The sequence below is a fragment of the Botryllus schlosseri genome, chromosome 9, assembly GCF_051294905.1.
Source record: "Botryllus schlosseri isolate E-star chromosome 9, Bs_hap1, whole genome shotgun sequence".
Classification (NCBI taxonomy): Eukaryota; Metazoa; Chordata; class Ascidiacea; order Stolidobranchia; family Styelidae; genus Botryllus; species Botryllus schlosseri.
In genome coordinates this window covers 1,924,058-1,935,661 of record NC_137244.1, presented here as the reverse complement: position 1 = coordinate 1,935,661, position 11,604 = coordinate 1,924,058, and the positions used below count along the sequence as shown (strand labels likewise).

Genomic DNA, 11,604 nt, shown 5'->3' with positions numbered 1-11,604 from the left:
GCAACTTTATACGACTTCTCATACGGAAACAGCTCACCTTTGTTAGGCATATCATCCCACACAGAAATATCGATAACTGTAATCGCACTGCCCGTGTCAATAAGAAACTTGATCGAAAAACCATTCACACTCACCATCGCAAACCAATTAGTTGATAAAGCTAACGAAAAAACCAAAGAATCATGTTCTAACATCCTATCCAATGATTGGTCCATAGCACTGGTCTCATTCGCGGTATCACTGGACCAATGATCCGCTACTATCGGTTTAAAGCTTGATGGGTCGGTTGAGCAGGCACATTTTGATTAAACACAGGGCCATACATCTGGTTCGGAGCAGGATACTGGAATTGACATTGATCGGCCACGTGACCAACCCCACGGCACCTTGCGCAAACAGGAACCGGGCAATTACGTATCAAATGGGACGGATCACCGCACCGATAGCATTTTGACATTACGCGACGTTCTGGCTTTGAATACCTAACTGGGGCAGATTCCATCGATTTCACTAGTTTCTTAACCTCCAAAGACAAAGTTTCCAAGTCTTTGCGAAGATCAGAAACATCAGAACACACTCCACTACTGGGCGTACAATTTCCATCAGAGCCATAACCATCACCGGTTTTAATCAAAGATTTGGCCACCTTACCCTGGTCTACTTTACTCGAAAAAGCGCCTTCGTAAACCTCTGCGACTTTAATCAGGTCGTCCAAATTGCTCGAATCCTGCAAGCTAAGTAAAGCACACACATGGGGGTCTGAGAAACCATGGCAAAACTGCTGAATTACCATCTGCTCACAAACTTGGTCAGACATTTGAGGATATGCCTTATGGGCTAAACTACGCAGGGCCGCAGCAAAAGCTGTAGGTGACTCCCCTGGCAAGTTCTTTCTAGTGGTGAAGGAATTACGATAAACCAGTGAGCCATGAGAACTAGTTTTACATCTCTTTCTCAAATGTTCAACGAGGCGCACATACTGCACACGAACCTCAGCTGATAACTCACACGCAACAGACAAAGCTCGGCCACGCAAACTAGCACCCAAATAGCAACCTTTACGTTCATTGTTCCACTCGTTACACAAAGCAGTGAATTCAAAATGACAGAGGTATTCCTCCAAAGAAGTACCGCTAGCACCATCAAATGTGTCGGGGGCCATTTTAACATAATCATACGCACCATAAGGGAACGGTCCCACATTCATCATTTTAGGACTACTTTGAGCACCATTACGAGGAGGGACAAATGCAGTCTCATCTCCACAAGAATCTATCACAAATCCAACCTTCGGCCTACTTACAGGATCACAACCTAATTCCCCATTGCTGTCGGCATCAACCTTAGGCGAGTTCACCACAGAAGCCAACATACCTTTTATGTCACCCATGCCACTGCTCATCAACTGGAACTTCTCTTCAAATCCGCTGTTCATCAGCTGAAACTTTTCTTCAAATCCTCTGTTCATCAGCTGCAACTTCTCTTCAAATCCCCGAACTTGCGAGTGGAGAGCAGCTACATCCCCATTGACCGAATTTATCAATTCCGCAGCCTGACGCTTCGCTTCGTATGCCATATTCCGCGGAATACCTTCCATAATTTTGTCCAATCTCGTCAAGCTTTCTTTGACTTTTCCGTCCACACCGGTACTGGTAACAGCAAAGTCATCATCCGAATCCGAAATCGTGTCAAGCACTAGGAATCTGTTGCGTGTCTCCAGAAAACACTCCGCAGACAACGATAACGCATCGACATTGTTATTTGGCGTGCTCGCCATTGTGGAAGACCTCCTAATATAGTCGATGTAAAGAGATTCACGATAGTTTTCAGACCGCTTTATTTCCGCCTCCTCACGGCAGCAAGTTCAGAATAAGAAGGCCCATGCATTCTCATGGGTCCACCAAGTGTCCGTTTCACGTACTCGGTGCTAGACACTTGGCGGCCCTAGAAATAACAGTACCATCACAAGAGTAACAAACAATCATCACATACAACCCCAATGGGCGGGCTGTCACAGGTATTCTCATTTGGTATGCAACAGCCTTCTTCACGAGCCGAATGGAACTGTCTGACCCGCCGGCCGTGTGCTGGTGTACTGCTTGGTCGGTGATATGAGGTTGCGTATTGTAGCCAGGACCAACGCAACACACTTTTAAGCCAACTCCCGCCAAAAAGCACTGGTCTTCGTCCCACCATAAGGTGATCGATGTAACTTCTGGCGGCTTACTATATGAACTCGGTTTCTACGTGCATCTTGTTGTTAAGACTATTTATGAGCCAAATGCCGATCTGCACCAGCAGATTGAACATCTGGAGGTTTCCAACCTTTTGAGGTCGCGACTCCATTTCCAAAGTTTGGTAGGCTAATTACTAAAAAAAGATCACCTACGTTGCCCAGACTTACTCACGGCCTGTGTTGGAATCTGATCAAGTTCAACATTTTCGTAATCCCTAGAAAAACGCAAACCACCTACAGCTTGAAAATTACTATCCTTAGCTACAGTATCCAAACCGACGGACCGACACTAGGAATATATAATTCTTGTACAATTGCGATTATAATTTATCCTATTAGATTATAATTATTTTAATTTATTTTATAGTAGTATTTGCGAGGACATGGGTGGGTACCGATATTTAAGGCAATATCCGTATCACTAAATCGCGTGCAGCGTGGAGATAAATGTCAATTTGCATATATATTCCCCAAAATAGGAAATTGTTTATGTTGATTTACGAAATAGTTTTGACCTCCCTTCAAATAAAAACGAAATTTAGGCATATTTTAGCTTTTCCTCCCGGATATGACCGCAAATTACGTTCCTTGAGGCAATCCTATAGTGTAACGGTACTGCACGTTAGTGATGGCGGGTTAACTAACTCGATCCCAACCATTGTCATTCTGTTTACCCCTCAAAATATAACAAAGAAACCCTTGTCGCTCCTAAATCCCATTTTGATATAACTTCCAATGGGTTAATTCATTATTTGCAAATACACAAATGTGGGCTATGTATACGTTACATAACAAGGGAATTGTATATTGTATAGTCCCGGTATCATATATGATACGCACAAAATAAATTACCAGTGAAATGATTCTGACCAATTAGCTTAATATCAGGTGCAATGGAATGTCATTCGATACGCGTTACTTCAGGGTGCCGCAAGTAGAAGCTTACGCAAATAGAAGCCAATTTGTGCGATTCCGACCAACCAAACGCTGTAGCTGTCGCGCGATGATCCTGAACCTGTTGTGCGACATTAAGCTATAAAGGGTGTATGGCGATCAAGCGTAATAGGATAGCTTACCAGCATTCGACGTGGATTTAAGAATGAACCTCGTATTGGCTCTTTGCAGTGGAGACTCTGATTCCGTGATTCGAAGGTTTTCTCCTTCATCCTCGTCGTCATCAATATCTCGGGCATACCGATACAACTTCTGTCCATTCTGCGCAGATCTAACGATGGCAGATGATGACAAACTTCGCAATTTGGATGGGTTCAAGTACCACGTTATTTCAATATTCTTATCACTCACCTTCTTTTGCGAGCGGCAGACGCTTGGCATCCTTGAAAACATCTAGTGCTGCTGTTTGAGGCGTCGCAAATCATGACTTGACACTAAAATGGGATCCAAAGGTTACTTCCCACTTCCCAATGACGGTAGTCTGCTTCAATAGGATTGTTTGTCTGTTTATGGCGGTGGTTCTCAACCTTTTGTTAGACACGCCCCCCTTTATGATAGTGATAAATTTCGCACCTCCCTTATCGTCATATCACAAAATCCAACCGGGATGCTAGCAGTCTCGACAGATTGTTTGATGGCATGGAAGGTTATGACTCTTGATGAGAGAGTTAAAAAAATATGAAATTCAGTCTACATATAGAGAAACACGCGCGAATTGGAGGTAAATCGCGTAGAGCGCGAAATTTTTTTCAGTTGACCGCTTCTGCGCCCCCAGGTTGGGAGCCACTGATTTATGGTATTCATGGTGTTTGCCGACTAAAATGGTCATTTACACAATACCACCACCAGGATGATTCTAATTCAGACCGCCGAGCAGAATAAAGTACCACTAACGCCATCAGAGTCCCTACTCACAGATGCACATACTAAGTGGGCATAGTCATCGAATTCACGATTACAAGTGAAAGGGCTGTATAAAGAGATGTACCTATTGAAATAGTACAGGCTTCATTATCGCCAGATGTCGTACTGGTGCAAAAAGCTGAGTAGCTAAGCCATATTACCCTGCTAATACCTACCTATACCGACAACTACACCATGCCGCCGCTTATGCGGATGAGATGGCGAGAAGGAGCCTAGATAAACCTCTGACACTTAGATGGGAATTGTGGAGTCGAACCAGGTCGGACTCGGACTCGAACGCCCAACCCATTGGTGTTCTAGCTGCGGACTATACTCATACGTTATCTCGCCACCTGATTCAATGAGATGATATGACCCGAATGATGGTGGCGAGATAGCGCAGTGGTATAATCCGCGGCTGCAACACCAATGGGTGCGGGTTAGAGTCCGACCGAGGTCGACTTCCGAATTCCGACACCTAAGTGTTGCAGGTTTACCTAGGCTCCTCCTCGCCACTTCATCCGCGTCAGCGGTGTCTTTCAAAAGCCTAGAGGTGGGCCGTGCTATAAGTCGGCAGTTACGGAAAATAAAAATAATATCGGCCTGGTGTAAATGACCATAGTAGTCGACAAACACCATGAATACCCAAAACAAACAAACCCGAATGATGGTATAGCTTTTGCTGGAATTCTTAACATCTACGAGACGAGGCATGGAACGACTTTGCTATAACAATTTACATATTGGGATGATTTTAGCTGACGCCTAACTCTAGGTTTTTGTGGCAAATTCGGCAATTTAGAGTTTGTAAAGTAGAAAGTAGTTTTGAGATATGTTTGCATCACATTTATGAGCGAAATCGCCGTGATAACTGCTGGGAAATATACAGCATCCATATTGCGCTGTAACTGAATATATCCTAAGAAATTGTTACTATTTTAATCTTCATTCTCATCAGTAGGGCGATTACTTTTTGGCATTGCAAAACAAGTCAAAATTTTATCACAATTGAAGCGTTAGGTCACATAATGATCAAAATTGTTCACAACATTAATATATTTTTACAAACCGCATTTCGAAGGTATCGTAGAGCTTATCACTTGACATCATATACCTATTAAACTACTTAATAGTCTTACGTTCCATTGTCTACGCAGTGTGAATCATAAATCATCGACTGAAACAAATGACTCGTCATGACGTGATGATCATCACACCTAAAAACGAGTGAAATTTATAGTAGGTCAGCAGTTTTTCAAGATCATTCCGATTCCTCAAATTTGAATTCGAAGCTTGACTGCGTGATGGACATTGTTTCACATAACACAGTGGTTCTCAACGTATGGGTGGATCGTGAGATGTTAACAAAACTCAGATTTGGGTTGCGTTATGAAGAGTTTGATGTTGACCACATTGTCGATATGAAGCAACAAGTCCGTTACTTGAACTTAGTCATATAAACTGAAATTCAATGCTGCCAGCAAACAGTTGCTGCTGTTGAATGTTTTTCTCTACTCCTACAATGCTATTTAGTAAGGACAGATAGGTTCAACCAGAAATGTAATACAATTATTTTACCGTTATTACTCAACAATGCCTAATTTAAATACTGGAGCGCAAAATTGAGTTTTTTAATGTTAAAAAATGCCAAGATTTTGATTTTTAGTGCAAAATCGCCCGTTTTTAGGTCAACAAATAATCGCCCTAGGGCCTAGTCATTAGTGATTTTTTATTAGCGGAAATAACCTTTCGATGTAAAACTGAAAAGTTATGATGACAATTGCTTCTTCTACTGAGTACCAATGTCGACTACTTTTACCGCCTCGAGAATATATGGCGAGGTTGTGAAGCAATACCAAAATCATATACGAACTGTTTCGCCTGTCGCATAGGCCTACAGCAAACAGCAATACTGACTAATGAGTCCATGGATAGGCTCGCTGGACCCGTGGAATTGCAATGCCGTATACCTCAATGGCAATATCTGCGTTTTGTCGGTCGTTAAGTAAGTTGGCTTCGAACTCGAATGCTTGCATACTGATCCTGTCCTCCATGTTTGACGGTGCGCTGTGTCGGATGAGAGTGGCATCGAGGAAACAACTGGAATAAATATTTGATTATTGCTTTCAACTACTATCATGGCGAGAAGTGGACAACGGACAGCAAAACAACGAATATATTTCATGAAAGTGCTAGTAGTAGTAGTAGTGGGTCGCACAATAAAACTTGCTCGAATTAGGCAGCACTGGCGAATGAATTGAGATACAATGGTATACAATAGTATATTGTTGATATACCATGTTCTTTCCAATTCTCTACCTAGTTGCTGACGATTACCCCAGACGAGTGTCAGCCGAAAATATTCGGGTTCATTTCAATATGAATATACTATTCAATTGTATATTGAAGTTCAGTACCTCCAGGAAACTCTTTACCATAGTATTTAGGGACTTTTATATTGACACACCAACTGAATATGGAATATAAACTGTGTAACGTAGTTATATCTTGTTATGAGCGTCGTATTGCTGCGGGTAATAATTTCGTATCTACGTCGCACATACCCGTCTTTGATAAATGTGTACGTCAATGACGAACCAGAAGAGGCGGTAGAACTCGCGGTGCATTCTTCAGTAAAGAAAACCAGCCCAGATTGTCCTTGGCCGACCGCACCAAGAGAGAAGTACATTCGATCTTTAACGCTAACTTGTAGCGGATAATCCAAGGGGGCGACAGCTGTCTGTAGGATAATAACACTCGATCTTCGGAAGAGGACAATGTGCAATCAGTTATTTCGGATTTTGAACATGCTTATGAAGTCATTATTGTTACTTCGCAGCCAATGTGTGTATAAGACCGACTAATACTCTAGATTACCGTGATACCTCATTATAAGAAAACATGGTTTGTCATGCGTCCGGCAGGTGTAGATCGATTGTAATTGGTGCTAGACACTTGGTGGCAGACTAGATCAGTGGCTCTCAACCGCCGGTCCGCGACGACTTTCCAGCCGGTCCGCGAGGTATATTACAATTTTATACCTATATTTCAAGATGCATTATATTGAGGGCTTGTCCATTAATTAAATCAATTAAACTTCAAATTTCAAACTCATTCACAACTTCGTGCAGTAGCATTACGTCTGGAAACATGTTCGATTTGACTTGAAGCTCAAGCCGTGTCATTTAATTGACGACATGCGAGCGAAAAGTACGAGCTGACTCGCTAAACCGCGCAGTCTGCTCAATCATTCGTTTTGGATTCATTCATTTCGTGAAGGACCGTAACTGCCGCACCCCAAACGCCTCAATTGGAACGGAGCCGAGCTTGAAAGGGGCCCAAAATTAATTCTTGAATGAATATAACTTATAGAGCATTTTTTGAAACTTCAACCAACTTTAAAAACAAAATTCGCGCTTTACACGGTTTGGTGTCACTATATGTCTCGACTATTGGGTGTTATTTCCCCGAGAAATACTCATAATTTATCCAAACAGGAATTTCGGCGTCAGTCATTACCGCGCCACGACGCACCAACACATAATGAAGTTTGGGCTTACATAGGACTCTGAAAAGTATGCGACAACTTGCCGGTGAGATGACCTTGGCCGGAAGGACTGCACTTCCTGTGGACCGAAAACTTCGATATATATACGTCTAATTGTCCATAGGCTGCCAAATGACTGGCGCTGAATCTCGCCGTCCTGGCAATCTGTACCCCACAACAGGACAAATGCCAGACCACAGAGAAAAATTGTTTGCCAGTGAAGAAATACTAATTTTTGATCGTGTGCGTCCTTTCGTTTGGTACGCTTGTGTGATTTCAATATCTGGTCACTATATAACAGACATCTTGACATGCAATGAAGTAAATATTCCAAAGGCCCCGCATATGTTTTATTTATTACGTGTCCTAAATTGTCTCAATCAACTCTTCCAGAAATACCGATAATTCTGAGTATAAAAAATTTACATCAACATATATGCAATTAACAATATTATGGACCGATTCAGTCATGAATTATACAAAATTTTCGCGCTTGGCGCGAATATGTTACATAGACTCCCTGCCTACACTGAGTACATTGAATGTGATCACAAGTACCGGTGAAAAAATCCAACCAAATGTGGGGTATGGGGGCGAAGCCGCCAGATGTTTGATCTATCAACCTGTGGGAAGCCCAAGACCAACGTTTTTGGGCGGGTAGGCTGACGTCGGCCCCGAATTTGTGGATGGCCAGGTATAGATGTTTTCAGGTGCGGCGCGAGTAGCCTACGTGTGGTGGTAGTGAACAGATAAGCAAGGTAGCACGACAAGGTGATTGGTTCGACCCCGAAACGCTTGTTCTCTCGATATTGCCGAAGAGAAGAATATTATTCGAGTTGGCATCGTGGTTAAATCCATGGCCATCGGCGCGAAAGACTGTAAACAACTTTCAGCGCTAGCACGTTTATCTGGGCAGGGCAATTTTACCTCGACTCAGCAGACTCACTACGGTAAAATCACATGGATGCCATCATGGGGATAATTAATTACGGTCAAAATCCCCAAAATGTCTTTCTCTAGCACCATAATATGCTTGTGAAAAGCGGTTGCATACTCAACGTTTTCCGTTGATTTCAATTTTTTTAAATCCACTGGTCCGCCAAATATATTCTGAAATTTTACCGGTCCACGAGGTGAAAAGGTCGATAACCACAGGACTAGATAATTATAGTTATCTAATATATAATTAGAGCGAAAATCCGGTAATGGAATTCTAGTTTTATTTGTGAAATGTTTCTATGATTTAAATTTAAGTCTAATCCAATGTCTGCCGTTCCTGAAAATGCTACTGGAGAACTGAATTGTGAGAAACGAGCCAATTAAGTTTGCTGTACAGACATTTGCCATTCTTATGGTTATGGAAATCAAGTCTGATTTGATATGAATTGGGCTTGATTCAATTTCAAAGTTTTGCGAGTTCGGTAATTATAATGGTAATCTAATTTCTGAAAAATAAACTGTGTATATCTGTTTGTTTTGCGGTATTCATGGTGTTTGTCGACTACTATGGTCATTTACACCCGGCCGATATTCTTCATTATTTTTTCCGTACCTGCCGACTTACAGCAATGCCCGCTTACGCGGATGAGATGGCGTTGTAGCCGTGGATTATACCACTGCGCTATCTCGCCACCTATGTAATAATAATTATAATTGAAATCCTATTTGGGAAAAACTGTCTACCTATAATTCTAATTCTTGTCCAATTTGAAATACACTGCATAGCGGTCATTCTAATTATAATCTAATAGGGACAAGCTGAAAATTGTCTAGGTCTACAATTCTTTTGGTGGCAATGTTACATCAGTATAATTGCACACCTAATGGTTGGACTTATGCAAATAAACAAACTTTACGATTATGGCTGAAATGTATTTCACCTGACAGTATACTTGTGACGCATGTATACTTGGACACGATGGAAAACTTGTATACGGTGACTAATTTCGATAAGTCTGTGCCTTGTATTATATGAAACTTTCCTACAAATCACTATGGATGTCATACCGAAAAGCTTCCCGTGTAGTAAAATTCGAAATAGAAAGAATAGTCGCCCATCCCGTCAATCGTTATGTCATTCGGAAAGAAATCCGAGTCCAACGGCAATTCGTGGACGAACGACGCATTCACTGATCCGCTGGACGTCCGCACGGAACACGTGACTGGCATACGTTTCCATTCTCCACGAGTTATGATCGATGGGAGTCGTTCTTCTTCGTACCAAATCCACATATCGGCGTGGTATCGTAGCAGGTAGGAATTGGACTAAAATTCACGATGTTTAAGAGAGACTTTGACAACGTAACTCCATAGTTGCCGACCAAGAGCGAAATCCTTGTAATCTAATCCTACGACATTTTGATATTGTTTCCATGCTCTAATTATACATCTTATTTAATTTCAGGTTTTCCTGAAAATGATACAGGCCAAATGTACAGCCTGAAACTGGCCGTGGTCGGTGTAGGCTACATACATATCTCATTCACATGTTTGTTGATTCCAGGACTACATTCATTCTAGTAGAATTTATTAACCCAGAGTCTTTTCGTGTGTCCCTTATCAGGAGCTAACGGCACAATAAGAACCATATACAAAGCGATTCAAACGAAAACTAAATTGTCATCAAGTTTATTACCAGCAGTCACATATTTTCATGTTTATGAGGATGAACTCAGATTTCTGCTGTATATCTTTTGCGAATGCGGAATTCTAATTGTAATATATTATCTGGAAAACATCGTGCAGCTGATTATAATCTAATTTCGAAAAGCTGAGTAACAGCTACTTAAGCAGTCCTACAATTTCAAATAGGCCTATTTTGAATCACGTATATGTGAACACAACTGCCAATGCAATCATCCTACCCATTCGGTCACGTCACATTGCTGTCTCGTGAATTGCAGAATATGATTTTGTCCGTCGAAGCTAGAACGGCAGCTTGCTTGTGAAAAAGATTGCACATTCGTTCCAACCACAACGGTCGTATTTGAAGCGCATGAAGGCAAATATATTTGCATTCCGGAACCATCGCATGTAACGTTCGCCGGTGCTAAAAATAATCATACATTAGTCATCCAGATTCCCGTCTCTATTTTTGTGAGATATCGTCATTATTACGATCGCATATTAACACCAAATCAATAATCTGTGCAATAAAGCTGTTCAAAAATAACAACTTTCAATAAATTTCACTTCCTATTCGATCACATTTGTAACTTCGGCTAATAAACGCTGCGTAACAAATTTGACTCAATTACAACATTTTGAAGCGAAGTTATAACGGTTAGAATTGAGCCAAATTTGGGTTGTAGCGTTTTTTTTTTAACCAGTCTAACAATATTATCGAATAGCCAGTGAAATATGAAGAAAAGGGTTAATTTTGAACAGTCATACTGTGGATGCTTCTAATGTCAAATCCGACAATTTATTCTCCATACGAGCACATGTTCTCATATTATCCAGAAGATTCCAGCATCCAAGTGAACAGCTGCATGTCCGCGCTCCTCCCTGTGGTGTGCAAATGTCATTGCAGCCTCCGTTGTCAATGTCACATGGATTCGATATACCATAAGCAATCCAATCGTGTTGGTGTCTGGTTGCGAAACGCAAATTACACATTTTATAACTCACTCGCAACATCCACCGTAAAACATACTTGCGTGCCTGATTTTCTGGGATTCGAATGAGATGTTGACAATAGAACTCAATTATTATTGTTAGGTCAAAAGAAAGAACGTCTATTCTTATTAATATATGCCAAACAATTTTGATGGAGTTAAGCAAATATTTACTACGGCCGCTGAAGTATTGGTCTGAAGGTGATATAGCCTAGTCTTGGAAAAACGTCGTGTCATACCTGTGAATAGTTTGAAGCACATGAGTATTCCCTAGTATAGGGATCTGACAAATAATTATTTAAACGACTTTTGCTACAACTAAACTAATACGTACAACTGACAATTCA

General features: G+C 41.4%; 1 protein-coding gene across 1 annotated transcript; it reads right to left on the bottom strand.

Moving 5' to 3' along the window:
- Window positions 1–2,742: 2,742 nt before the first annotated feature.
- Window positions 2,743–10,725, bottom strand: LOC145447294 (CUB and zona pellucida-like domain-containing protein 1). The gene is made up of 7 exons (XM_080325719.1): window positions 10,505–10,725; window positions 9,648–9,905; window positions 6,658–6,833; window positions 6,064–6,193; window positions 3,542–3,624; window positions 3,313–3,461; window positions 2,743–3,251 (listed from the first exon to the last, which is right to left on the bottom strand). The coding sequence occupies exons 1-7, from the start codon at window positions 10,655–10,657 to the stop codon at window positions 3,157–3,159; spliced, it is 1,044 nt and encodes a 347-aa protein (XP_080181845.1). The 5' UTR covers window positions 10,658–10,725; the 3' UTR covers window positions 2,743–3,156.
- Between the last annotated feature and the right edge of the window lie 879 nt (window positions 10,726–11,604).

Excerpts from the sequence above, each read along its gene's own strand:
- LOC145447294 (XM_080325719.1), bottom strand. The coding sequence starts at position 10,657 with ATGCAAATATATTTGCCTTCATGCGCTTCAAATACGACCGTTGTGGTT. Across the intron at positions 9,906-10,504 it reads AATGTGACGTGACCGAATGG|TCCAATTCCTACCTGCTACG; the intron begins GTAGGATGATTG and ends CGTGAATTTTAG. Across the intron at positions 6,194-6,657 it reads TACACATTTATCAAAGACGG|TTGTTTCCTCGATGCCACTC; the intron begins GTATGTGCGACG and ends TATTTATTCCAG.